At 41.1% G+C, this 24,833-nt stretch overlaps 4 protein-coding genes across 18 annotated transcripts in view; 2 read left to right on the top strand and 2 right to left on the bottom strand.

Moving 5' to 3' along the window:
- p3h2 (prolyl 3-hydroxylase 2) overlaps nucleotides 1-4,080 on the top strand; it is a 48,897-nt gene extending 44,817 nt beyond the window's left edge. Inside the window, exons 7-15 of the mRNA XM_076088021.1 lie at nucleotides 120-160; nucleotides 585-676; nucleotides 800-927; nucleotides 1,020-1,115; nucleotides 1,345-1,495; nucleotides 1,827-1,944; nucleotides 2,095-2,170; nucleotides 2,368-2,508; nucleotides 2,820-4,080. Coding sequence (XP_075944136.1) covers nucleotides 120-160; nucleotides 585-676; nucleotides 800-927; nucleotides 1,020-1,115; nucleotides 1,345-1,495; nucleotides 1,827-1,944; nucleotides 2,095-2,170; nucleotides 2,368-2,508; nucleotides 2,820-2,912 — 936 coding nt within the window. The 3' untranslated portion in view covers nucleotides 2,913-4,080. The remainder of the gene's footprint in view (nucleotides 1-119; nucleotides 161-584; nucleotides 677-799; nucleotides 928-1,019; nucleotides 1,116-1,344; nucleotides 1,496-1,826; nucleotides 1,945-2,094; nucleotides 2,171-2,367; nucleotides 2,509-2,819) is intronic.
- Nucleotides 4,081-4,086: 6 nt separating this feature from the next.
- ccdc181 (coiled-coil domain containing 181) lies at nucleotides 4,087-11,225 on the bottom strand. Of its 13 annotated transcripts, none has more exons than XM_076088004.1 (7): nucleotides 9,062-11,223; nucleotides 8,333-8,501; nucleotides 7,882-8,049; nucleotides 6,509-7,492; nucleotides 6,229-6,375; nucleotides 5,330-5,490; nucleotides 4,087-4,893 (listed from the first exon to the last, which is right to left on the bottom strand). In XM_076088004.1, exons 3-7 carry the CDS (start codon nucleotides 7,981-7,983, stop codon nucleotides 4,722-4,724), a joined length of 1,566 nt encoding a protein of 521 aa, XP_075944119.1. In that variant the 5' UTR covers nucleotides 7,984-8,049; nucleotides 8,333-8,501; nucleotides 9,062-11,223; the 3' UTR covers nucleotides 4,087-4,721. The 13 variants fall into 13 exon arrangements, with proteins under 13 accessions (XP_075944119.1, XP_075944120.1, XP_075944121.1 ...); XM_076088005.1 differs by having other exon boundaries at nucleotides 8,333-8,418; XM_076088006.1 differs by having other exon boundaries at nucleotides 8,333-8,410.
- cpox (coproporphyrinogen oxidase) lies at nucleotides 10,181-14,562 on the top strand. The gene is made up of 7 exons (XM_076088017.1): nucleotides 10,181-10,811; nucleotides 10,929-11,072; nucleotides 11,208-11,318; nucleotides 11,489-11,630; nucleotides 12,102-12,320; nucleotides 13,542-13,646; nucleotides 13,745-14,562. Exons 1-7 carry the CDS (start codon nucleotides 10,250-10,252, stop codon nucleotides 13,827-13,829), a joined length of 1,368 nt encoding a protein of 455 aa, XP_075944132.1. The 5' UTR covers nucleotides 10,181-10,249; the 3' UTR covers nucleotides 13,830-14,562.
- Nucleotides 14,563-16,820: 2,258 nt separating this feature from the next.
- On the bottom strand, nucleotides 16,821-23,244 carry prrg1 (proline rich Gla (G-carboxyglutamic acid) 1). Of its 3 annotated transcripts, none has more exons than XM_076088018.1 (4): nucleotides 23,126-23,244; nucleotides 22,313-22,371; nucleotides 21,299-21,459; nucleotides 16,821-20,440 (listed from the first exon to the last, which is right to left on the bottom strand). In XM_076088018.1, the coding sequence occupies exons 2-4, from the start codon at nucleotides 22,320-22,322 to the stop codon at nucleotides 19,985-19,987; spliced, it is 627 nt and encodes a 208-aa protein (XP_075944133.1). In that variant the 5' UTR covers nucleotides 22,323-22,371; nucleotides 23,126-23,244; the 3' UTR covers nucleotides 16,821-19,984. The 3 variants fall into 3 exon arrangements, with proteins under 3 accessions (XP_075944133.1, XP_075944134.1, XP_075944135.1); XM_076088019.1 differs by having other exon boundaries at nucleotides 22,313-22,368; nucleotides 23,126-23,217; XM_076088020.1 differs by lacking the exons at nucleotides 21,299-21,459; nucleotides 22,313-22,371; nucleotides 23,126-23,244 and adding an exon at nucleotides 20,716-21,271.
- Nucleotides 23,245-24,833: the final 1,589 nt, after the last annotated feature.

Genomic DNA, 24,833 nt, shown 5'->3' with positions numbered 1-24,833 from the left:
TCAAATCAGTCCCACTGGTCTGGTGTCTTTTTTTGTGTTTTTAATTACTTGCTGTCACCAGAGTTTTTTGAAAGTAAGTAATGTTCAGATTACAAATTGCTCCTTTGTCTTTCTTGCAGAATTACTGGAGCAGCACAGGTGGAAGAGAGGACTCAAACAGGTGAGAGATATCTGCATCTGTAAAACTATATATTACTATAGTTTAACTTCTCATTACCTGAAGCTAAAAACTGCATGCGACCTGCTCAGCACCAAACAACAAGCAGACACAGTTAGCGACTAACTGGTGAACACAGTGGAGCATTTAGAAGCTCAGAAGTTGTTCTGAAGACAGAAACAGAGTGAAAGGAGAATAAATATTAGACTGACATTCATGAGGTGGTTGGAGACATGACTCCAAATGAATGATAATGTTGCTCATCAACTTTGCTGACAAGTTCACTCAATCAACTCAATATGTCAGCGTTTACTTGTTTGTGCTTCCCTCAAGTGGCCAGTAAAATCAGTTATTGCAGGTATAAAGTTTAAAGTCATAGTTTTGGCCACTAACATCAAAATGCCTTCTCTGTTCTCTGTTCTTCTAGGATTCCCTCCGGGACAGACGGCTGGATGGAGTATGTTCCCATTTCAGAGAAGAAGAACGGCACTGTCGCCGCTCCACAGCAACTCAAAGAAGGTAAACCTTCACTGAGATGAAGCAGAACAGTTAAACTGCTAAAAGAAAGTTATTAGTGTTCAGTTAAGTCTTCTCTGAGATAGCATGTTGCATTCCTAAAATACTGCTGTGTGATCTGTGTAGGTGGCCCCTTGGTGTATGACAACGTGCAGCTGGTGCAGAACTCTGCGGCCTTGAACGGGACCCAGCGGGTGCTGCTGGACCATGTGATGTCCGAGGAGGAGTGTTCAGACCTCAGACGCCTGGCTCATGTAGGGACATTACACAACATTTACAACGTAATGATTTTTATATCTTAACTTTTAAAGCTTAATTCTGGCTTTTGTTTTTTCTTGTCTTGAAGGCTGTCACCATGGCAGGAGACGGTTACAGAGGCAGGATGTCTCCACACACTCCCAATGAGAAGTTTGAAGGAGCCACTGTACTCAAAACCCTGCAGGTACACTCAGCGCTAAGGATAAACTAATGATTCCATCCCTCGTCTGCCCAAATAGTTGTCCAGGTTGCAAGAAACTGTCTGAGCAAAAATTATTTAAAGTCAAAATTCAAACCAGGGGATCAGGATTATTACGTCTTTATCATAAAGACATATCATATACAGTGCGCAATACAATGTGTCACAATCTTGATTTATTACAGTGTCCCTTTTGTTGTTTTCTTCCCTGTAGTACGGCTATGAGGGCAGAGTGCCGATGAGGAGCGCTCGCCTGTTCTACGACATCAGCGAGCGAGCGAGACGTGTTATCGAGTCTTACTTCCTGCTCAACTCCACCCTGCACTTCTCCTACACACACCTGGTGTGCCGGACAGCCATCACAGGTCACTCACCCACAGAAACATACTTCACTTGACACCGAAACATTCATACCATCATTCGATATTGAATTAAAAGTAAAAAAAAAAAAAAGTAATTTAAAGTCTCTCAGATTTAGCTCAAATTCTTGAATAATTACAGTCAAAACATTTATCAGGAAAATAACTCCAACAGTAGGATTAGTAAATGATCCTAGTTCAGTCTACTGCATGATTGGGTAGACTTAAAAAAAACTAACCCAGGAGGAAAACCCCAGGAAAGTACAGATGATGTGTGTTTTTTAAAATATGTATTTATATTAAATTATTAATTTGCGTGTTGGTTGTCTGTTCACAGGCCAGCAAGATCACAGGAATGACCTGAGCCATCCCATCCATGCTGACAACTGTCTGCTGGACCCCGAGGCCAATGAGTGCTGGAAGGAACCACCAGCGTACACATACAGAGACTACAGGCACGAGGCTCCCGTTGTCAACACGACTGAAAATAACAAACCTACTTTGCTGTATTACATAGTAAAAGATGAATAACGGTCACTAATATATCTCTTAAATGTAATGTTGAGTCTGTACTGATCTCTCCTTTGCTTTTTTTTAACTTTCAGTGCACTGTTATATCTAAATGGAGATTTTGAAGGAGGGGAGTTCATATTCACAGAAATGGATGCCAAAACAGTCACGGTAAGATGGTCTCTCCTGACATGTGAGATTTGCTGTACAGTTTATGGCTTTGATGCTCAGTTGGGATTACACTCTAGGACCCTCCAGCAGGGCAAATGCCTGCTTAAACAACCAAGCCGAATGTAAATGTGTTGGTCTTACTAATATGAACAGATAATGGTATTCTTTAACCTCGCCTCCGTTCCTGCTCCGTCCAGGCATCAGTGAAGCCCTTATGTGGCAGGATGGTGGGTTTCTCATCAGGAGGGGAGAATCCACACGGTGTGAAGGCCGTTACCAGCGGGCAGAGGTGTGCTGTCGCTTTGTGGTTCACCCTGGACCCGCTCTTCAGAGAACTGGTAAGCTAATGTTTCAGTTAAAGAAACTATTATTACCATATAGGCAATAATCACTTTGCTTCTAGGTTCATCTTCTTTGAAAGGAAATTAGAGGATGTTATGACGCGGATGATACTTTGGGTTACAATCAAATACAAACTGATGACATACCCATCTGCCTCAGCTGCACTTTGTGTTTACGGCTAATACAGTGCTGCAGGGAGGACTTATTTTTGTAGACCAATCCCTGAAATGTGAACTGCAACGTGACTGGTTGGCGGAGGTATACAACGGCGAGGCTGTAATCCTAACTTCTTCTTCTTCTCTCCTAGGAGAGACTGCAGGCGGACGAGGTGATCCAGGCGCTGGACACACAGTCTGTGTGGGGTCAAGGCCTCAACATCAACCCTAAAGATGAACTGTAGAAGCTGAAGCAAAACTGCTTCAGTCCATCCGCTTCCATCAAATCCTTCTATATATTTTAACTATTTATTGAATCGACCTTTGGATGGGAACTTTTCTATTTTTGTACTGTTTGAAGTGCAAGATTAATAATGTCATTTTTGTGTTCTCAGTCGCATTTTTTTGAATGTTTCTCTACACACAAGTACTTGAGTTTACCTTTTGTTCTTTGTCTTTCCCTCCAGTGACAGCTTCTAAAAACCCAATTCACTTTGTTTTGTTGTACCTGGTAAGAAGCTGTTTCATGTAAGACTGATCTGTACTCTCACTGAACTGTGAAGAATCCAAAGAGAAGAACGGCAATTTACTTTTTGTGCATGTTCTTGTTCCGGACAACATATCTAATGGGTTTTATTCGTAAACACTAAGTACAAATATTAAAAATACCTTAGTTTCAGTGGTCAGTAGTTGAAAATAATTCCCAAATGGTACTGTTACATATGTTATTACTAATAGAGCCAGTAAAAACTATGTTCAACGTAAGCGGTGCACTGTTTTTATAATGGTACCTGATTTTCAAATGGCACTCGTACAAAGAGTTTAAGAAAGATATGTTCTAATATGCTGAATATTTAATGATCATGCACTCTGTCCGTCTCTGTGTGTCAAGTCTGAAACTGAAAATGTCTTCTGTCTACTACTTTGTCCACTTATCCTCTTGTTGTTGGCGCAATGAATCACTCCCCTCTTTTCTGGGCACACAGAGCAGAATATACTGGTTACCATGTTCACTGACATGAGAACATGGTGTTTTATGTTTTACTTTTATTTATGTGTTTTTAATAATAGACGGCTGCTGTCGCAACTGTCTGCATTTAATATGAGGAACTTTTTTTCATAAAAGATGTCAATCATTCCTGTTTCAAGGAATACGTATTTGTGTCTATCTTTTATTTCGTGATGTTTGTGTTGATGATACAGATGATGGGCCGAGTCTTGCACTGTAAATCCAATGGAGAGAAACGAACAAAGAGTAGCTTTCTTTTCCTACATAGATTCAAACTGCTAACCAGAACCTTCATCCTGTCATTTTATGAGGTTGGCCACTTTTGTTTCACTGATATTGAATTCTGAAATGCTGTAACACACCAAAATGTATGTGTACATGCCTATTAAAAATATGAAATTCCACATCTGTTTAGTATTGTATTTTTATTTTATGCTTTCACGTCATGGAATTAAACGTCATGTTTTCTTTTGTATGAAATAAGAATGCCTTTTAAAATGAAGAAACTGATAAATTCCTTGTTAGGATTGGGCAATATATCCATATCTCGATATGAGACGAGATATTATCTTTGATTTTGGATATCGTAGTTTAGTTTTATTCTTACTTATATACTTCATTCCTTTACAGTTGCATTCATTTAAGTAACCTGTAATATCTATGTAACCAAACAAAAACTTGACAAAAGTTATGCCGTAACAAATGCTTCATCTTGTGTATTTAAGCTGCAAAGCCCTGTTTATGAAGAGCTCCATTTAAAGTAAAGTGCAGTTGCCACTAGACAGCGTTAAATACAGTAAAAAAAATAATTTACTCGGTACATTTTTATCACACTGGGGTCACTGTGGTAAACGTTTTCTTTTTAGAAATGTGACTTAACACAGCACAGAAATAGAAGTGCTAAAACAAAACCCTAGCAACGACTGAACACAGAATAAACTGTCTTCTGTTCCACACCAAATCTCGTGTTGCCCAGTCTGTGGTTTTTGACGACGGTCACGTGCAGTGACGTGTGAATTGAGCAGACACGTTGTTTTTGTTTGGTTCAGAAGCGGTAGGCCAGCTGTTCGGTGAATCTGAATGGCTTGGTTTCATTGACGGAACACAGCAGGTCCCTCATGCGTCGCGCGCGGCGTTCCTCCAGCACCAACCTGCGGGAGTGCTCTCGAGCCGCCTGCTGCTCCGCTCGCTTCTCCGCCCGTTTCCGCTTCAGCCACCTGAGGATGGAGAGGATGATGATGGGACTTCACACGTGAAACCAAATTTGAAATTTAGAAATGATCTTTGAAATTCATATTTGATAAGAGACGACACGTTTTCCACATGTGAAGGCAAACCTTAATATGTGAAATGTTTCACTTCACATGTGAATTTTAAGATAAACATGTCATTTAAAAATGTGTGCAAACCATTTCACAGGTGTTGTGATTTCACATGTGGAAATGGTGTGTTACTAACTAAGGATTAACTTTCTTAACATGCTAAGTCAATGTTCAAATAGGCTATTATGTCTATTACTATATAACCAAAACAAACATAGCATTATTCTGTATATGTGAGGATACAACATCAAGAGAGACATATTGATAAACTGTGAAAAGTTGGCCAATTATTTGGGACTTTAAGTGAATGAAAATGTAAAAGTGAACTCACAGTTTAAAGGCACGTTCACACTCCTCGCGGCTGCGTAGGAGGTAACCACTGTCCTCCTCCAGCCTCTTGAGCTCCACCAGCTGTCTCTCTTTCTGCTGCTGCTCCTGCTTCCTCTGAAGCCACAGCCGGAAGGACTCTTCCGAGTCGTTGGACTCTTTCTGCTTATTTAAAAATAACAAATAATTATATTATAGATAGTAAAATGACATTAGTGTCAAGCATTGGTTGAATGTAACTAAGTATGTTTACTAAAGTATTGTACTTAACTACAATTGTGAGGTACTTGCAACTTACTTGAGCATTTTCATTTTACACTTACACTACAATTTAGAAACCAATTTTGTATACAATTTTTTGGGATAACTTTAGTTACTGCATGTTTAGATTATTAATACAAACTTTAAAACAACAAATAAATGTTGATGTATGATTATGGATTAAGCTACAGGGCAGTGTATAAAGTGGTTGAAATTAGCCCAACATTTTACCAGCATTAATGCATCACTTAGAATCCAGTTATTTAATATACAGTATGTGATTCTGAAATGGGCTATTCTGCATAATGAATACCTTTCTTTTGGTACTCTAAGTATATTTTGATACTTATTTACTGAACTAATATTTGAAATGCATGACTTTTATTGGTAACAGAGTATTTGTACAATTGCTACTTGTTGCTACTTTAGATCTGACTTCTTCCAGCACGGGTGTCAAGATACTGGACAGTGGCTAACTAGTCACTAAAATATTACATAACTGGTCAAACCATAAATATACAAGCATTATTTCTAATGTAGCCGACTTGCAGCGGTGCCCCTGACTCTGCATACTGTATAAAGGCTATACCAGCTCTTTACATCCATGCTTTGTCAGATTAGAGTGCCCCCTTTTGGTGATACCTTAGAACTCATCTTCTCCATCTCCTGGGCTCGCTGGATCCTTTTCTCCTCCTGAAACTGCTCTCTCTTCCTCAGCAGCCACGCCTTAAACGCCAGCTCATTCTCCTGCCTCTTCTGCTCCTCTTCCTCCAGTTTCCTCTGCTCCTCCTGGCATGGGAAGCAAGAGTGATGAACACCAACAATCAAAGTGGAAATGTTTTAATGTTAGCTGTGCTACTTTGACTTTGACTTTTCAGAATGTACAAACGTATTATTAACCTCTATATCACTTCTTGTTTACCTCTCTGGACAGTTTCTCCTTCCTCTCCTGGGTCCTCTGCAGCAGCTCTTTCTGCTGTGGGGAAAGGGTGTAGGTGGCCAGGCAGGGGTTCCCGGCAGCCGACTGCACCCGCCGCTTGCTGCCTCTCCTCTGGTTGCCTCTCTGACTGTGGCTGGCTGAGCTGGGCCTGTTCCTGGGCTGAGCGGGAGGTTTGGGGGCACGGAGCTGATCTATGCCTTGCTGGAAGGGGGAAGAGCCGGCACCAGGGCGAGGGGAGGAGGAGGACCTGTGGGTCTTACTGGAGCTCACAGTCTGCTGCTGATGACGTGGGGTTAAGAAGTCACTCGCTATAGGAGGGAGAAGTCCTTGACTTTCCACCTCTTTCAGACTGACCAGATCAAACTTACCATCCTTTTCTACAAGGACTCTACCCTCCTTTACCCCTCCCTCACTGGTCTCCCCAGCCCTGCCAGATCCTACGCTTTCCTCCCGAGGGGAAAGTTTAAGCTCGGAAAGCTTCCCTGACACTTCAGTCTCTGCCTCTGAATCCTTGTTTCCCTGGACCACTTCTACCTCACCAGAGTTTCCGTTTTGCAGCGGAGGCACCACCAGGTCCACCAGCGTCTCTTTAAAATGCAGCCGCCTGCGCCTTGTCATATCTGGAGCTTTTTGGTCGTGCAAGTCTCGATTAGCCTGCTGGATCTTCTCCAGAATGTACTTCTTCTCCTCATCTGTCTGTTCATCCATCCCTGGAGGTGGGGGGGCTACAGGTGATGACTTATTTGGGCTGTCTCTGTCAGAGTCATACTCTAATGGCTCCATAGGTGAGGGCCACCTCTCTTCATCTTCTTCCAGCTCCTCTGTTTTCTTGCCTCTCTTCTCCTCCTTGTGGCTTTTCGGTTTTCTTTTCTTTCCTTTCTGTTTGTCATACTCCTCCAGTTCTTTGTCAATTTCTGCTTCTATGTCGCCAAAGTCAGGACCCTGTGGGGCGGAAAGGCAGACCCGCTGCATTCCTTAATTAGGTTTGCAGGTGAATGAATGAGCAACATCAATACTTTGCAGGTAATTGGCGTGCTGGTTTGATAACAGACATGCGTGTGTTCATCAATATTGCATCTAGTGGCGCACAGTGAAAGTATGTCACTGTATGTCAACAGAGTGGGTTTCACATGCATACAGTGATATGTAGCCTACCAGGTCAGGTAACTCGAACCCTACTCACTGTTACACATTTACAGAGCAAGGTCAGGGACCCATGCAGCACCAAGTCTGCATTAAGTGGGGCAGCACACACTTAGTTTCACACGGTAAAACAAAGAAGAAGAAAAAAGAGTACAAAAGTACAAAGGAGAGATGCAATCAGTCGGTCCAATGATCTTATATAAATTGCTTACCTGGTCTTCCCTACGACTTTCCTCACCGATCAGCCAGTCCAGATCCTTCTCAAAGTCGTCCTCATATTCCTCCTGAGGCTTTGTGGAAACCACCTCACTCATAATCTTCACTGGACGAAGATCAGAGACAACTTTCAAACAATATTCGTGCCACACTTGAAGCGGGATCTAAGGAAAATAATATCAGTCGGTCAGCCCTAAGCAAGATATCTCAACATCTACTGATCTGATTACCAAGATATATATATATATATATATATATACATACATGTATATACAACAACAAATGTCATGGTTTCAGTGCCATGTGCACTATCACACACATGGCATTCACTTTAAAGTAGATATTCTGGTGCAAATAAAAGACCATATTTGATACATATATGAAAATATTACTATGTTGAAAATTGCATTAAAATGCAGACATCATCGATTATAATGTTTTGTTTACCACTTTATTGCCACCTCATGACATCATGGTAGGTGATAGAGGTTAGAGGTTGGATGAGTGGCATAGACACCCTATGACCTGCGTGACTGAAGATATTAACAGACATACAATACATAGCCTCGCCTACAGCAGCGTACAATACAGATCAGGGTATCCCATCAGGTCCCATCTATTTGGACAATCAAAACAGCATCACAAAAAGCAACATATTCACAATTATATATTCAATCTAGCTTGTTTGTGTCATGGATTGAAGAGCAACTGAGTTTTTGAATCATTGTGGCACCTAATTCCCACTCATCTCACATCACTTTATGTCCAGGAGATGGATTACACAGAGCTGTGGTGTAACCTACTTGTGTTGGGGATTGGGCGTCACTTACTGGACAGAACTCAGTACTACAAGGTTACCAGTAAACAATTTTTGTTGTTTGTTTATTGGTTTTATTTAAACAAATATGCCCTCTGCTCTGCTGACATGTAAATTAGCTATGTCTACAGTAGCTTTGTTTCTGTTGTGAGTCAGAACAAATTCCAATGGCTGCAAAACGTTTAGGAGTTTAACATAGACTATAATCCTGTTTATTTAATAGCTCTGCGGGCAATAAAAATGAACAGGACGGAGACCGAATTAGGAGCTGATATAGGAATCATAATAACCAAGTGTTTTTGGCTAATGGTAATAAATAGCATGAGAAATTGCATCAATATGATTGTTAGTAAACTCACCACCACCAGGTTATTGCGTAGTATTCCTGTTGAATTAAAGCGGTGACAGAACTCATCCAGCCCGGTTGCTTTGAGACTACCACCCCATCTAACTGGCCCACAGTCTGGTAGTCTGCGGAGCAACACCTGTGCACATAACCTAATCTGCGTCTAGGCCCTCTACAGCCCTAAAAGGTTTAATATACCCGTCGTCATAGAGACCTACAACACGCTTTACTACCTGCGCATGCGCACACAAAATAAAATCTCCATGTACACACATAAACAAAAAGAAACAGACAAATTGTTCCCCGAATCATTCAGAAAAAAAGATTTTAAATAAACGTCTAGGAAATGTTTAAAGGTTACTATAGTATAGGAATATAATGATATCTGTGTATTTTAACACAGGCATCACCAGTTAAAGTATTTTAGGAAATTACGAATTAATACAATTATGAGAATCAAAGTGTATTTTGGCTGGCTCTATTCGATTTAAGGCCTCAAATTAAAATTGCTCTAGCCGCAAAACATTTTTAATTTAAACATTTTTTTTAAACATTTTTTTAAATTTTTATAAATACATTCTCAATTTCAGTTCAACTTTCGGACACATGGGTCCTATAAAAAAATACAAATAAAATAAATACAAACAAATATAAAATAGCCTCGATATAAAGGGATTTAAAGATGACGACCTCATTTTCGGACCTACTGTCAATAGAACAAAAAGAAAAAGATATGATAAAATATTCAAATAAAATATTTTAAAGTTGGTAATGCTGGGAATCTCTAAGTTTGTTGAATGAACAAAAGATAAGTCTAAACAATACATGTATGAGATTCTGGTTGGAGTGTAATTCAAGTTGTATCTTTGTATTGTAACTACACTCGTTTGAAGATTGGGAAAGTCAACGATGTGACAAACAAACAGAGGAACTTGAATTCGTCTTTATATTCAAAACACGGAGCATATGAGAAGTCCATGAACGCATCATTTGTTTTTATGCACACTGCATTCTGGGTTTTGAAGTTTTTTGTAGGCTCCCACTGCTCGGAGAGCTCGTCAAAGAACGACATTTCCCGTGGTGCCTCTGTTACTACACGCCCCTTGACTTTACACACGACTGATAACACGCAGGCACAACTCCTGATATTGTTTTGAGTAAGTACACAACTATCAACGGACAGCAGTAGTTTCTCCTACAAATGGCCACCATTGTCTTCTGCTCAGTAAACAAAACGGCTCAGACCACCGCGAGACGATGTTCGATTTCACATTTAAAGCGGCTCGCTAGGTCAGGAGAGCCACATTTGCCGTTATCCTGCATTCACAGCAAGCCAGTGACTTTCCTTCCGGGTACAAGATGGTTTTCCAGGGGCTGCAGCGTACGGTTCATGTCCCAAGGGACTGCAGGAAGATCTGCAACCTGGCGAACCAGAAAGGGAGCCCTGGCGCTCAGTGGAGCCGCAGCAGTGGCAGCGGCAGTAGCGGGGTTTTTAGCCAACGCTAACCACTTCCAGCGGGCTGAAATGGCAAAGAAGGTATCCCGAGCCGCTGAGGAGACCGAGCAAGAGGGGGGCATCTTGGAGAGATGCCGCGGGTTCATGTCTCCTCCGGTGACCGACATCAGTGTGCTGCAGGAGAGGAAAGAGGAGATGCGTACGAGGATGGAGATGCTGATCATGGAGACGCAGGCCGACTTCTGCAACGCTCTGCAGGAGGTGGACGGCGGGACGTTCAAGGTGGACCAGTGGCAGAGAAATGAAGGTGAGAGAAACTCAGCCATACACTTGCAAAAAAGGCCTAATCAGTCAGAAAATGGCACAACTAATCTCATCTCCATCTCCCTTCATTGTCTTCAATTTTTGATCATTTGTGTACCAGGTGGCGGAGGAATCAGCTGTGTGATGCAAGATGGAAAGGTGTTTGAGAAAGCAGGAGTCAACGTGTCGGTGGTGTTTGGAAACCTGACTGAGGAGGCTGCCAAGCAGATGAGGAGCAGAGGGAAAGTCCTCAAAGGGAAAGATGGTACGTGTTGTAGACCTGATATCTGTGTGCAGGCTTTAAAGCTTGATTATAGCTCTCGATAAGAGGCGTGGTAACCTACATTCAGAGTAATAATGTACTGGATACGGTTTCACGTCATGCTCCGTTTCCTCTCAGGTAAGCTGCCATTTTGTGCCATGGGTGTGAGCTCCGTTATCCACCCCAAGAATCCCCACATCCCCACTGTGCACTTCAACTACAGATACTTTGAGATCGAAGAGGAAGACGGTGAGTGCCGGTCCTTGACGTCAGCAGTTGTGTCTTGGTGTCAGTGACACTATTGAGTGCATGAATGAATGATAACCCTTGTTTCTTTCTTCCTTGTCTGTGTATGTGTGTGTGTGTGTGTGTGTGTGTGTGTGTGTGTGTGTGTGTGTGTGTGTGTACGTGTATTCCAGGCACTAAGCAGTGGTGGTTTGGTGGAGGCACAGACCTGACTCCAGTTTATGTTAATAAAGAAGATGCCTTCCACTTCCACAACACACTGAGGGAGGCCTGTGACAAGCACCACCCGCAGTACTACCCCGACTTTAAGAAATGGTACAGTTAGACTGAACATTAGTCCTGCTTTCATGAAGCGTGTGTGTACCTCAGCACGTACGCATGTGAGGATTAAAGTGGGTGTACTCTCACTGTACGACGCTGATAAGAGGAAGTCTCTGCATAAGAGCTGCAGTTGCAGAAAAACCGTTTGGCCTTGACGTTTGCCAGTAAATGACCATTTGGGATAAGAAAGGGACGGGTGTGGTTTATCTGCTTTGTCCTGTGATAAGAACATTTTGTCAACTTAATTTGAAGTTAAATTTAAAAGGAATAGTAAGGCATTCTGGGAATTTACTGTCACTATAGATGTGCTTTCACCTGACTTATTTTAAATTTCTCTCGTCCTCTTGCCTTTGAATCATTTATTTGCATAGCCCAGATCTACTGAATATTTTAAGAATCCATCCCTTTAAAAATAAACCAAACAGCAGCTACTGATTTGATATATATTTTGGTGTATATATTTAGGTGTGACCGATACTTCTACATCCGGCACAGAGGAGAGACTCGGGGTATAGGAGGGATCTTCTTCGATGACCTGGACTCCCCGAGTCAGGAGGAAGCGTTCAACTTCGTCAAGAGCTGTGCTCGCACTGTGGTGCCCTGTTACCTTCCCATCGTATCCAAACACCTCAACGAGTCCTTTACTGACGAGGACAAGGACTGGCAGCAGGTACGACGAGGAAGGTGAGTAAAAGACGCACACGAAAATGGTTGTTAATGAGTAATGTATACATTTTGTATGGGAGATGGTTAAAATGAGATTTAATATTTTATAGCCCATTTTAGTTCAGTTGATTAAGGCTTTTTAAACTAGCGTTACTGAATAAACCTAACATGGATCCATCATAAGTAAAGGACGAATTTGACTTCTCCATACAGACTCATACTGCTTAAAAAGTCAGCTATGAATTAATTGATAAAAATAAACGCACTCAAACATTCAACATGCATATGATAGCTGTTCCATCACATTTAACATTTAGTTTCCTTCATTTTGGAAAAGATAAAATGAATAAATAACCTGGAATTCCATTAACGGGGTGCAAAATTCTTTGTTGAAAAGTTTTGATGTGGACTCAGACTCCATGCACAGCCTGTGTGTACCAAAGCTTTAACATAAATGTAACACGTGAACTTAACTGCATCAACCTGGAAGACTAAAAGTTAACGTAAAACAATAACTTTTACCAAAAACTAAATTTGAAGTGTGCTGGATTACCTACATATCTCAAGCAAGTTTTTAATAAATTGACTATTGGTTTGAATCCTCATTTAAAAATTCTTTATTTGCTTGTTGATTGGATTAAAGCACAACAGATCTTAACCGTGTCCACAGTCTGTGTGTGTTGTTATCCGAGCTTCTCCCGGCGTTGTTTACATATCCGCTGCATGTGCTTCAGTGCCTGAACGTTCATGTCAGCTGATACACCTGCCCCGACCCTCAGGGATTCAGAGCCTTAATATAACAGCAAACAGATATTTGCTATATAAAGATATAATGGAGTTATATTTACCTGAGCAGAGAATGAAGTCGCTCTCCTCTCAGTGTTTGTTGTAATACGAGCTTCTTCGTTCTTTGTTGACACAGCCGGGCCTGCGTGCTGTTAGTGCGCATGTTTGTGCTTCTGAGCGTGTGCCCCACTAGTGAGCTCACGGCTTCATCGGCACTGCTCTCATAGCGGTTACAGCTAATAACGCCGGCAGCTAAAATGTAGCACCCACCCTTTGGTTCCCCCTCAGGTAAACACTGATAGCTCTGTCAGCACCCGTTAGCGGTGAGCCGTCTCCATTGTTTAGCGGCCTGAGAAATGCTCCCAAATCTTATGTTCTCCACCTTTTTAATGTATCAAAAACCACACCGATCTAGCTGTCTACCGTAGGGTTTTTTGTGTGTTTATGTTGCAGATATGTGGAGTTCAACCTGGTGTATGACAGGGGAGTGAAGTTTGGCTTGGCCACGCCTGGCTCCAGAATTGAAAGCATCCTCATGTCCCTCCCGCTCACTGCCAGGTAAGATCACTCTGGTTCGAAGCACTGCTAGCTCTGCTCTTGTATGACAACAATGTAGCTGTCTGTGTTGCTTGGTGACGAACATCCTTCTTCCTCAGGTGGGAGTACATGCATGAGCCTGCCAAAGGTACCCTGGAGGCTGAGATGCTGGAGGTTTTACGAAATCCCAAGGAGTGGGTGTGACCACACAGTGTTCACAGGTTGGACAAAACCTCCAGGAAACCGTCTTTGTCCAAAATAATCTTACATCGCACTTGCGTGATACGTTTTTTATTTTTTAATCTGCAATGGTACTTTTCTCTCTTTCCTGTCAGCCTTGATAACACTTAATCACATTGGGATTGTATTACTACTGGTGGCCACAGGTGGTAATTGTACCTGCTTTAAGATCATCTCATGATGATGTGCTTCTTTTAATAAGAAGTGTTTGTGTCAAACACTAGCTGTATTTGTTTTGTTCTATGCCTGTGCTAAATGTGTCGTGCTCTACTTGACGTCCTGGAGCTCCACTCCCCTTTTACAAAGCACCTGAGGGGGAAGTAGGTGGAAACTAAGCTACCGAGCATGTGTGTGTTTTTTTTTTATGTTTCAGTGCATCTGCTCCCAACAATGGGTTATTTTTGACAATCAAAGCTAAGAGATAACAGACTAGTAATAAACCGATCCCTCTTGAGCCCCATTTATATTGTGGTTTGTTCACTTTTTGTTAATGAGTCACCTCCTGGCTTGTTTGAGCAGAAGTAAAACAATAGCTGGAGGATGGAGCCTGTTCCACAGAGAGGTTAGCAGTGAGTCACAGCTAGCGTGGCTCATTGAAGAGACAAGAATGTTTGTGAAAATAAAATGGCTTTTGAAATGTAAAAAATAATGTATAGCTTGTAATTATAATAAATTGTTTGTTCTGTTACATTTTGAATATATTACTGAATTGATTCTTTATTTCTTGTGCATCATTTTACACATTTACCTGTAATTCAATCTTTAGTCTACCTTTTGAATCTTCACGATTTACAATCGAGAAACTGACCAAAGCTCAGCAGTGTATCGTGTTTTTATATATGATGGATATCATGAAAATGTCATAAAAGTTAAAACAAATCAAAGAATAGTATGCCATTAAAAAAAGTCATAAAAAGCTCTTGTATAGTATTATTCGTCAGCATGGTGCTAATCCCTGTTTTTCCTTTGTAGGTTCACCTGCTGCTGTTTTGCCTTCTTTGTTTTGTTATTTTTTTGTTGCTCGATTTACATTGTTAAACCAACTGGGTTTGTTTCTTTAGGAGAAGTAGAGTGCCATTGTTGGGAGGCTAGGCACCTGTGGTGAGGCCCTTACACCTTATGCATTGGGATACGAGTGTAGACTGCACCAGTTCTGTTGCGAGGATCGCTGTGTTTCCCCTGAGGTGAGTTACCTGTCAATAGTAGCAATACATAATCCATAATAAAAATTCAAAGTTCACTATAGAATAGGATAAACAAATGATATAAGAGTTTGTTAAAATAATGCATGTAGCTGTCCTGAGGATGTCAGCGTCCGAGTCAGTGGGGGTTCCGGGCCTTGCTGACGAGCCCCACTGTAGTTGGGAGGAAACAGTTTTTGTGTCGTGAGGTTCTGATCCTAAAGGACTGCAGCATCCTGCCGGAGGGAAGAGACTGAAACAGATTTGGTCGAATGTGAGCTGGGTCAGTTCCAATCTTTCTTGCCCCTGTCAGGGTTCTGGAGGCGTTCAAGTAGTGCAGATTGCAGCCAAACACGTTCTCAGCAGAGCGAAAGGTACTCCACGGTCTGCCATGGTCCTTGGCAGTGGCTTCAGCGGTGCAGATGGTGATGGAGGAGATGAGGTGGGACTCAGAGATGGCGGTGCAGAAGTGCACTATCATTGTCTTTGGCAGGTTGAACTTCTTTAGTACATCCTCAAATTATAACATGACATGAACCATGTCGCTGTATAAAAGTCAGAGTAAATTATGTCATATGTTAAGTACAGTATGAAATAAAATGTTAAAGTACAGAATATCATGAAAAAGTCACAGAACAGTATGTTGAAAAATATGCCATGAAATAGTATGTTAGGTAATTGTTTGGGTCATCAATAAAGGGTCATGCTTTTGTGTCCAAAAAAGCAATAGTATAGTATGTAAAAAAAAAGTCATTGAAAACATTTTTATGCCAAAAAAAGGTAATGCTATAGTTTGTCAAATATGTTGAAAAAAGGTATTTGTTTATTAAGCAAAATGTAAGGTAACAAATGTCAAAAAAGAAGAGTATAGTACGTTGTAAAGAAATGTCACAAAGAAGCCACAGTATAATATATTATGAAAAAGTCTTGGTTTACTATGTCATAAAAAAGAAATCATTTCTTTAAGCCACAAAATGGTCATGCTATAGTATGTCGAAAAAAAGCCAAGGAAAAGTATCTCAAATGAAGCCATTGTTTCTTTTTGTCAAAAAGAAGTCATAGTATAGTATGTTGAAAACAAAGTTGGCAAGAAAGTCATAGTATGTCAAAATTAATAATTAATTAACGTCGAAAATAAATCATAGTATGCTGAAAAAATGCCATAAAATAGTCAAAACATATGTCGAAAAAAAGGTCATGCTATCGAAAAAGCAATCATGAATTTAAAGAAGTGAAAATAATCCAACAGTATAAAATATAAATCTCGTAATAAAAGTTACAGTATAGCATGCAAGAGAAAATGTAAAGAAAGTTGAAGCACACTGTCATAAAAAATGCTTTAGAATAGTATGTCATGAAAAGTGACAAAAATGTCATGAAAAAGTCAGGGTAAACTATGTCATAAAATATGTTATAATATACTGTCCTAAAAAAAAAGTCATGTCATTAAAAATGTCATCGTAAAGTACGGTTTTCCTTTTCAGATGATGCCAAATCTCTCAGGATTCCATAAATAAACTACACATAAAATCAGTACGTGCCTACACGATTAAACGCAAACCTCAGCAAACAAACTTTTTGGACAGTTACAAAATGAAAACAAGCTACAAAATGTACTACCTTGAAATTGACATTCAAGACTATTTTAAGGGCCTAAATTGTCACTGAATCGATTCATTCAGTGTTTATACTCTTAACATCCTGTGGATCTTTGGGTGAGTCGAGCAGGGGAAGTTTAAACGCACAAAACGCATTCATACGACACCGAATGGAATGAAGGTAACATGTAGCACTTTTATTACAAATTAATTCAAGCTTCTGCACATAAAGGATTTATAACAAGTTATCTTGCATTTTGTGTTATATAACATTTTGTAAGGCATTGTAAAAAAAAAAAAAAAAAGAGCTCTGCAAGTAACAGCACAACGGCTGACCGAACCAGCACAACTCCGCTCAACGTCATAGTGCTGAGGTTCACAGGTCAACTCACAAAGTACAATAATCAGTGCTCACCTGTGAGGTGTGAACAGGAGATCTGTGAACATCAGACAGATATTTTTTTGGTTTTTAGAGTGTATGCAGGAAAAATTGCATATAGAGCATGAGCACTTTTTTTTTAGGTTTACAGTGACATCGTAATGGCTGAGAGTGAAGCTACAGACGTCAAACCAGACTGTCCTAGTTTCCATCTAACAAGTCACGCTTCAACACAAAGTGCCTTCATTTATCCACATCCTGCTGTATACTATTAAACTAATGGCAATGCATCTGCTGCACACCTATGCAGTAAAAAAAAAAAAAAACAATCTCACTGTATCTTACTTTCACACGTAAAGACTATACATATTCATATACAGGTACATAACACATGCTAAACTTGAACTCTGTCCATAGTGTTGTTAAATACAGAATCTCCCCCTTTTCCCCAAAGCTTGTGTTTCTATGGCTTCCTGTCCCACATCCCTGTGCAAGTCACTCCGCAACTTACATCTATTCACTCAGTGCGCTTTTAGTGACAGTGGCACAGCAGAAGACTCTGTAGTCATTTCCAACACGGTCACACTTGCATTAAGGGAAAGAATAGGGAGAGATTTTCACAGTAAAAGCAGCCCAGCAGGACACGTGGCCAGCAAGCACTGGCCATCAACCAACAGTGCAGAGCCAGATCCAACCTCAGGTGTACAGACTAAGCTACATGCATGACCAAAATATAAGCACATAGGACACATTTACACAAATCACATTTCAGCCCCCCCGCACTTTACTGCTGGTCTTATCTTAAATATTAAACTCAAAAAACATTCACAAGTGTATACTGAAGTTGGACCGATGCATTAGTTTGGCAACTTGACTATTTAAACCTGCGTTGAGTGATATTATTGATATCAAAAATAAATCAAATTACAGATTGTAATGTGGAAAAGTCAATTAACACCCAACTTTGCAGCTGTACAGTTTGGTTCCACCTGATCACTTACTAAATGCTTGGGTCTCAATGCTCCCTTTGACCCCCATAATAAAACATTAAATTGTATTTACTATTTACAGTCAACAAGCCCAGCACCACTACTACCCTGCACAAAACCGCCAAAAAGTCAGATGTTTTTTGTATTTAGCAAGCTAAAGACCCAGATTATCTCTCATTAGTCAGTCACCAAACCAGAGTTAACGAGTATATATTGGACTCAAGTTAGCTGGTGGGATGAAAGTACAGTGGCATGCTCTGCGTCAGCTTGGTGTGAGTAGATAACCGTTTGCTCACAGGTTAGACTAGAGATGGGTGGGTGGAGCCTAATAAAGATTCAAAGCTTGTAACGTGTAAAAGTGCTTGTTTTTGCCACTGACAGGCTCAGATTATCATATTGTATATAGTGTATAGAGAATACAAATGTATTTCTTAATCTTTCGCTTGATCCGGGTCTGTTTGTTATCCGGTCAAAGTCTTGTTCTGAATGTCGGGCAGCAACAGGTCTCTCTTTACAGCATTCTTCCCCTGTGGGCAAAGGGTCACAGAACAACACCAGCTGGTTCACACTCCTCTGCCTGTTGTCCCTCTCTCAAATTCAAAGACCTCCTCCACATTGTCAAAATCACCTAAATATCCAGACATGACATTGAAAGTCTTTTGGATTTCACTAAGCTACTCTTTGTGAACTCCAAAACAACAAACTCTGCCCGGCTGGCACTCAATGAGCCTCAATGAGCCTCTTTCCAATATGTCAGACACTTCAAGTAACAATCACAACCGGTCAGTGACAAAAACAAGCACTTTTAGATAACATTGCAGCCAATGAGCGTGTTACAGTTAACTAATAAATAAATGTATTGTCCAACAATCCTAGATGTAAAGTATGTTGTTGACATAAAATATAAATGCGCCTCATTAGTGTACTCTAGGTGTCCAATGCGGGCTCATGTGTTTACTTCATGGTTGATATTTATCTGAACTTTCATAAATCACAATGTGTTGTGTTTAGAGACTGATCTTCATTAAATTGGCCCATTAGCCTTTTTACATTATTACTAGGTATTTAGATGGAAATGCTCTCATACAAGTGATGACGTCCTTCTAGTGTACGGTGCCACATTTCTCAGTTATGCCCCTCTCTTCTGAGCAGAGTAACACAGTTCAGCTGCTAAACTGTCAAATTGAAAATTCGTTTTCTGGAGCATCGGGGTAGTTTGAAGCTTTGAACGTCATGAGTCACAAGCTTGGATCCAATGTATTGAAATTGCTCTTCAGTATCATCCGCCCATCTCTAGGTTAGACATAAATCACAAGCTTGATTTTGAGCATGTTTTCCTCTTTCCGCTCATGGTGGTCAACAATCGCTTCATGCAATGTTGTCTGGGTTTCCCTGGAATTGCTGGTTTGTGGTCTAAATGCTGTTTCTGAATCTCGCAAAGCAATATTCTTGCCAAGTCTGGAATATACACAATAAACAAATAGGTACATTTGAATAGTTTTATCTAAATATCTGCTACAGGCCACTTAAGCCTCAGAAATTGGCAACAACCTTCAAAAAAGCACGGATCCAACCCTCACATCCACTTTTGGAATAGTCCTCCATCGTGGCAACCAGAACCCTCGTTTCTTCACGCCACGTGCAACATTTGTTACGCCTGCTGAGTCCAATCGTTTGCTACAGTGTGACAGCGTAGATGCAACTTGAGGAAGATCAACAGAGCTGGTAGGTTTTGGTTATTGCAATATATCCTTCCTGCTATCACTTCACCTCATTGATGAAAAGTTAGTGCAAATTTCAACAGCGCTGGGTCCGGCAAACATTGCATTAGTCCATTGACCAGAGAGTAAAAAGTGTTTCTGTATGTGTTGAATGAGGAAGGCTCGTGATACCACAATAGTGATGCTGCTAAATGATCGGATGGTCTTAGTGGAGGTTCGGGCTTTTGTTGGGGTGGTAGTGAGAGGCAGGTTTACTTCGCATGACCACCAGAAGCGCTGGTGTTGACTATATCCTCATACTGTGGGGGTGGCTCTGTCTCTATTTGGACGTCTGAATGGCCCACAGCCTCCTCGTAAGAGGGTGGCGGGTCTCCAGCGCTTCCTCTCCCCGATGTGAGCTCTGAGCCCGGATAAGCCGGGCTGCTGTGGACGCTGAGTTCTGATTGGTCCCCGTGGTGGTAATCCCTCCCCCAATGGTCCATAGAGACCACTGACAAGACGTGGTCGTGATGAGAGTGGCCCAGGTTGGGGCTGCGCTGCGAGCGCTTGCGGGAGTGGCAGCGCCACACAGTGACGGCTACGGCGGCGATGATGAGCACGACCAGCAGCAACGGCACGATCAAGTACAGAGAGTGGACTCCTCCCACCACCGTCTCCAGCCCTCCGGATGGACTGCTCTCACGCACATATTCTTCCCAGAACCGTCTCTGCAGCAAAAAACAAAACAAAATAGACACACATGTTGTCAAAAATCAATACAAGATCAAAAAATATAATCTTTAAGATAAGACTCACTCATACACGCGACAGTGTTAACATGGTGGCACGGAACTATTTCCAAAACACAGTGTGTACACAGTACACACAATGTCCACCCTTTGAATACTTTCTATCTGGATTACTGCAACACAAAAGGCAGTAGACAACAACACCCGAACAAAAAGCGACCACGTGATTGTGCATTTGCTCTCTGGCCTCTCACAATAGTTTTACAAATATGCATCCCTCTCCAGCATGGACTCGGTGGTTCTTCCTGCTGATAATCATCACTTCCTGAAAAAACAGACACATTCCACAAGCTACCACTCTTGGCGTAGGATTTCATTACTGGACACATGAAGCCTACAAAATAGCACTTTAAAAGGGATATTTTGGATTCTTTTACATGGGGCGGCAGGTATGAGTTACACAGCAGTAGTAATATTGATTTGTGGCTTTTAGCTCTAGCTGGGAGTCCTGTGTTCAAAAGATTTTCTACCAATTGTGTTTGTTTGCGTATGGTGTTGTTGCTGCTTATTTTTGATTAATGATCCCATGAGGTGTGGTAAATTCTCGTCTAACCAGTCACTGAACACATGAATGCCCACTGGGGCTAATATCCCTGTATAGACATTACAACTGGTGAGTAACTCAAATGACCTACTGCTAAAACAATCTATCCCTTTATGTGGTTTATGTGTGCGTCCACATGTAGCCATACACACTGTGTGTTCTACTTTTCTGTTCCTGTGTGTATTTATCACAGGGATTGTAGGTCTGATGCGATGAGTCTCTCATCCCCTCACCGTCTTTTCGTCGTTCTCGAAAGCCTCGCGGGCCTCCTCATAGGTGCAGATCTCCTCGCGGCACTCCCTCTGAATGTCACCCTGCTTCATCTCCTCCAGCAAGAAGTTGGCCCTGCGCAGCCGGCGCAGCACTGAGTGGGCCGCGTCCGCCGGCAGGAACACTGAGAGGCGAGCGACAGGAGAGGAGTGGAGGGGAGGGGGGGGGAGACAAAGACAAGGGCAGAGAAGAGGAGAGGATGTACGATTTAAAGATGTGTGAGAAAACAAAATCACAAGCAGAGACAAGAAAATAAAAAGATGAAAAGAGGAAAGTAGGGGTGAGACAGTAAGCAGAACAGTGTGGGGGATGAAGGGAAGGGGGGACAATTTAAGCAAAAAGAGAGTGTGTTGAAATAGAGAGGAGAGACGCACAAGTAGGAAAAAAGGACGGCGATGCCAAAAAACGCAAAAAAGGGAAGAGAGAGAGAGAGGTGGCGACTGAAACAAAGGCAGTGGAGCAGATCCGAGCGCTGCCCAGTGCCCACATTTCTGCATAAAAACAAAAGCTCCTTTGATTAAGGCATTCATCTTTGGGCTACATAAGACAAACTAGAGGGATGAACTGAGAGAGACAGAGTGGCCCTCTGTTTCACACATCCAGGACAAGAACATAAACTCTCAAAAAGAATTGTGCACAAGATGTCACAACATGGGAATCTCTGATGTGCTACCGAATTAATGAACTAACTAACCGAATTAAGCAATTCAGTTTAAAGTTCAGGGATGTGATCAGCACACGACTTGAAAAGCTGGAAGAAATAATGGACAAAAAGGCGGAAAACAGGAAATTCCCTTAGGAAAGAATGGGAATTGTGTACTAAAGACAATAGAAAAACAACAACTAAATAGTCACTTTCCAATGACACAATAGGACAGAATAAAACAAGAAATTGGAGGAGGAAAGCAATAGTAATAGGTCATGTGAACTTCTCTGCCTGTGGGGTAAAATCACAAGTATAGTGTCAATAAACTTACCACTCCCCATGATTCCTGCGAGTCTGTTTGGGGTGAATCAATGTGCAGCTCTGAACCTGCTAATACAAGTCAGACAATAATTAACCAAGACTCCCTCTCATGCAATTACAGGGGAGAACATCTCTTTTTGCCTGATCACTCATAACATTGCTCACATTAGGGAGATTCCTTTAATAAAAAAAAAAAGTTGATTTATTAAGGACACGAGGACATAACAGTAGCACCAAGGTGTGAAAATACCTATATTCTTTGGGATGATTAAGACACAATTATGACAGAATTAAAGCGTAAGAACATAACAGCTACACGTTAAAGGGCGTGTTGAGTATGATACATCCTTGACCAAAGTGACAGTAACCAATGGCGGCTGCTGGCCAGTTGTTACCGTTACGGGAATCCTGCTCATAAGCTCCCCGAAATAGATCACCAGCGGCGGACACACACACACACACACACACACAAAGCGCCTCCGCCCCGATACACGAATCACAAGAGAGACAGCGGGACAACCAGTGCAAGCTAGAAAAATGTCAGCTAAAGCTTAATTGCGGAAGCTAACGGTCTATTCTCGAGCGTATAAACAGCGCTGTTAGCCTCGCGTGGAGCTGGTTAGCGCTCCGTGTACTGACAAGCGGGGCTGATTTGTAGGACCAGTGCGTCTCCAGAGTCGGATGCGATTTAACGTTAACGAGCGACACATGATTCAAACTGACACAGTGGTCGAAAGAAGGGCCTCCGATGAATACCACAGGTTTTTACTTCATGTCGAAGCCGTCTGTTGGTGTGTAAATTAACTTTATAAATTCAGCTCACCTCTTTTCGTCCCAAAAATGCGCATAAACGATCCCTCGTTATACCTCTGCTGCCCCAGAATGTTGCTAAGCACGGTGCGCATGCGCACATCTCTGTTTGCCTCCAGCAGCCTCTTCCTCCTGAGTTAAAGGGACAGAGATCCAGAGATCAACACCGACTAAACTGACCATAATAATTACTCAAATTATAACTTCATAGTGCAAAATAACTCAATAAATAATATGCTAGCTTAACGGGATCCAAACTATCCTAGTAGTAGTCATTTTAGTGCCTCAACATAAGGTGATAATCATAGACTGCATATTAATTAACGCAAATAATTCAATCCAAATTGAAAGGTTAACAATTTAAATTAAATGGGAAGAGTTGATCCTTTACAAGTGGTTTGTGAACCTCAGAAGTTACTCTTTACTGTCAGCTATTCATTTAAACTGTGAATGCAATATCGGTCTCATAAACTTTAAATAAACAATTTATTCAAAACAATTGACATTTTCATGGCATTGAAGACTAAGAAAAAAAAACCCTATCCAATGAATTGTACCCTATTAGTAAACATTATGTATTGGTGGTATTAGTCTCACATTTTTTCCTTTTTCCCCACATCAAGTAATCCGCTGCAGTGCACTGCCGGCCAGTTATTGATGGAAGAGGGAGAGACAACAATTATCAATTTTTTTTCTATGCAGTGTGATGTTAGTCAATTTAAGATTTTCAATGTGACATTTTGTATGTCACGCATTGTGATCAAATATGTGAACTGTTCATCCACAGCAGCAATGTTATATTAACACTGATGAGAGGACTGTGTGTGCATGTGTTCCTGTTTTTACTCACCAACTCTGATTACAATCTGTAATCAACAGTAATGATGTGGAAAGACTTTGCCGCCAGTAACAGTTGACCTACACTCCTGTAACTCAAAGACACACACACAAAAACATCAAAACTGCTGTGAAAGAGTGAGAAGGGGATATTTTCGTCATAATGTAAACCGTGTAAAAAAGTAATCCAAGTGTATTTGGTTCCTCAAATTGAACTCATTAGTTCACTAAAACTTAAGATATTAAGATAAAGCAATAGATGACAACTATTATTTTATATTCAGTGGTTCAAACAGCTGGTAACCTTTTACTTTAACTTACAGTTACAGTAATTAACAAGGAGTCTAACACAGATGTTGCTGTTGCATTTCTGTTTAAATGTAACTATGAAGTAAATTTGCTTAAAATTTGCTTTAAAAAATGTGTGTGTGTGTGTATATATATATATATATACGCATATCACTGTGTGAGTGTGTAAGTTAATCAATATGAATTAACTCCAGCATTCTTCCCTAAGGCCAAAGGATTAGCTAAGTTCAATTAGGGAGAGAAAATGAGCTGTGTAAGCTTCCCTCAGCACAGGGTGTGAGTGAGTGTGTGTGAGAATGTGTGTGAGAATGTGTGTGTGTGTGTGTGTGATAGAAAAAATGGGATGTTTAACAAAGTGTAACCTGAAGAGATAGAGGAGAGAGGGAGAAGTATGTAAAGCATGTTGCAAGAGAAAAGCAGAGACGTAGTTAAAAGGTGAATCCACCGAAACAAAAGTTTACCCATATTAGACGTAAAATTAAATGAGGAAAAAATTGAAATGACATGTCTTGAAACAGATTTCTGTTCCTGGATGTTTTGCATAGGCTGTGCATGTAATTGTGGTCAATAACAGA

This window comes from Anarhichas minor, unplaced genomic scaffold (genome assembly GCF_050575085.1).
Source record: "Anarhichas minor isolate MPS153535 unplaced genomic scaffold, ASM5057508v1 ptg000010l, whole genome shotgun sequence".
In the NCBI taxonomy this organism is placed as follows: domain Eukaryota; kingdom Metazoa; phylum Chordata; class Actinopteri; order Perciformes; family Anarhichadidae; genus Anarhichas; species Anarhichas minor.
Note: the sequence above shows the minus strand (reverse complement) of the source record. Positions and strands in the feature narration are given on the sequence as shown.

Bases quoted from the DNA above. Each gene is read 5' to 3' on its own strand.
- ccdc181 (XM_076088007.1), bottom strand. From the start codon at position 7,983: ATGAGTGAGGTGGTTTCCACAAAGCCTCAGGAGGAATATGAGGACGAC. The intron at 5,491-6,228 runs GTATCACCAAAA...TTTTTAAATAAG, and splicing joins TGGAGAAGATGAGTTCTAAG to CAGAAAGAGTCCAACGACTC. The intron at 4,894-5,329 runs GTGAGTTCACTT...CTCCATCCTCAG, and splicing joins TGTGAACGTGCCTTTAAACT to GTGGCTGAAGCGGAAACGGG.
- cpox (XM_076088017.1), top strand. From the start codon at position 10,250: ATGGCCACCATTGTCTTCTGCTCAGTAAACAAAACGGCTCAGACCACC. The intron at 10,812-10,928 runs GTGAGAGAAACT...TTTGTGTACCAG, and splicing joins CCAGTGGCAGAGAAATGAAG to GTGGCGGAGGAATCAGCTGT. The intron at 11,319-11,488 runs GTGAGTGCCGGT...CGTGTATTCCAG, and splicing joins TGAGATCGAAGAGGAAGACG to GCACTAAGCAGTGGTGGTTT.
- prrg1 (XM_076088018.1), bottom strand. The intron at 20,441-21,298 runs GTGAGGGGATGA...TTTTTGCTGCAG, and splicing joins TCGAGAACGACGAAAAGACG to AGACGGTTCTGGGAAGAATA.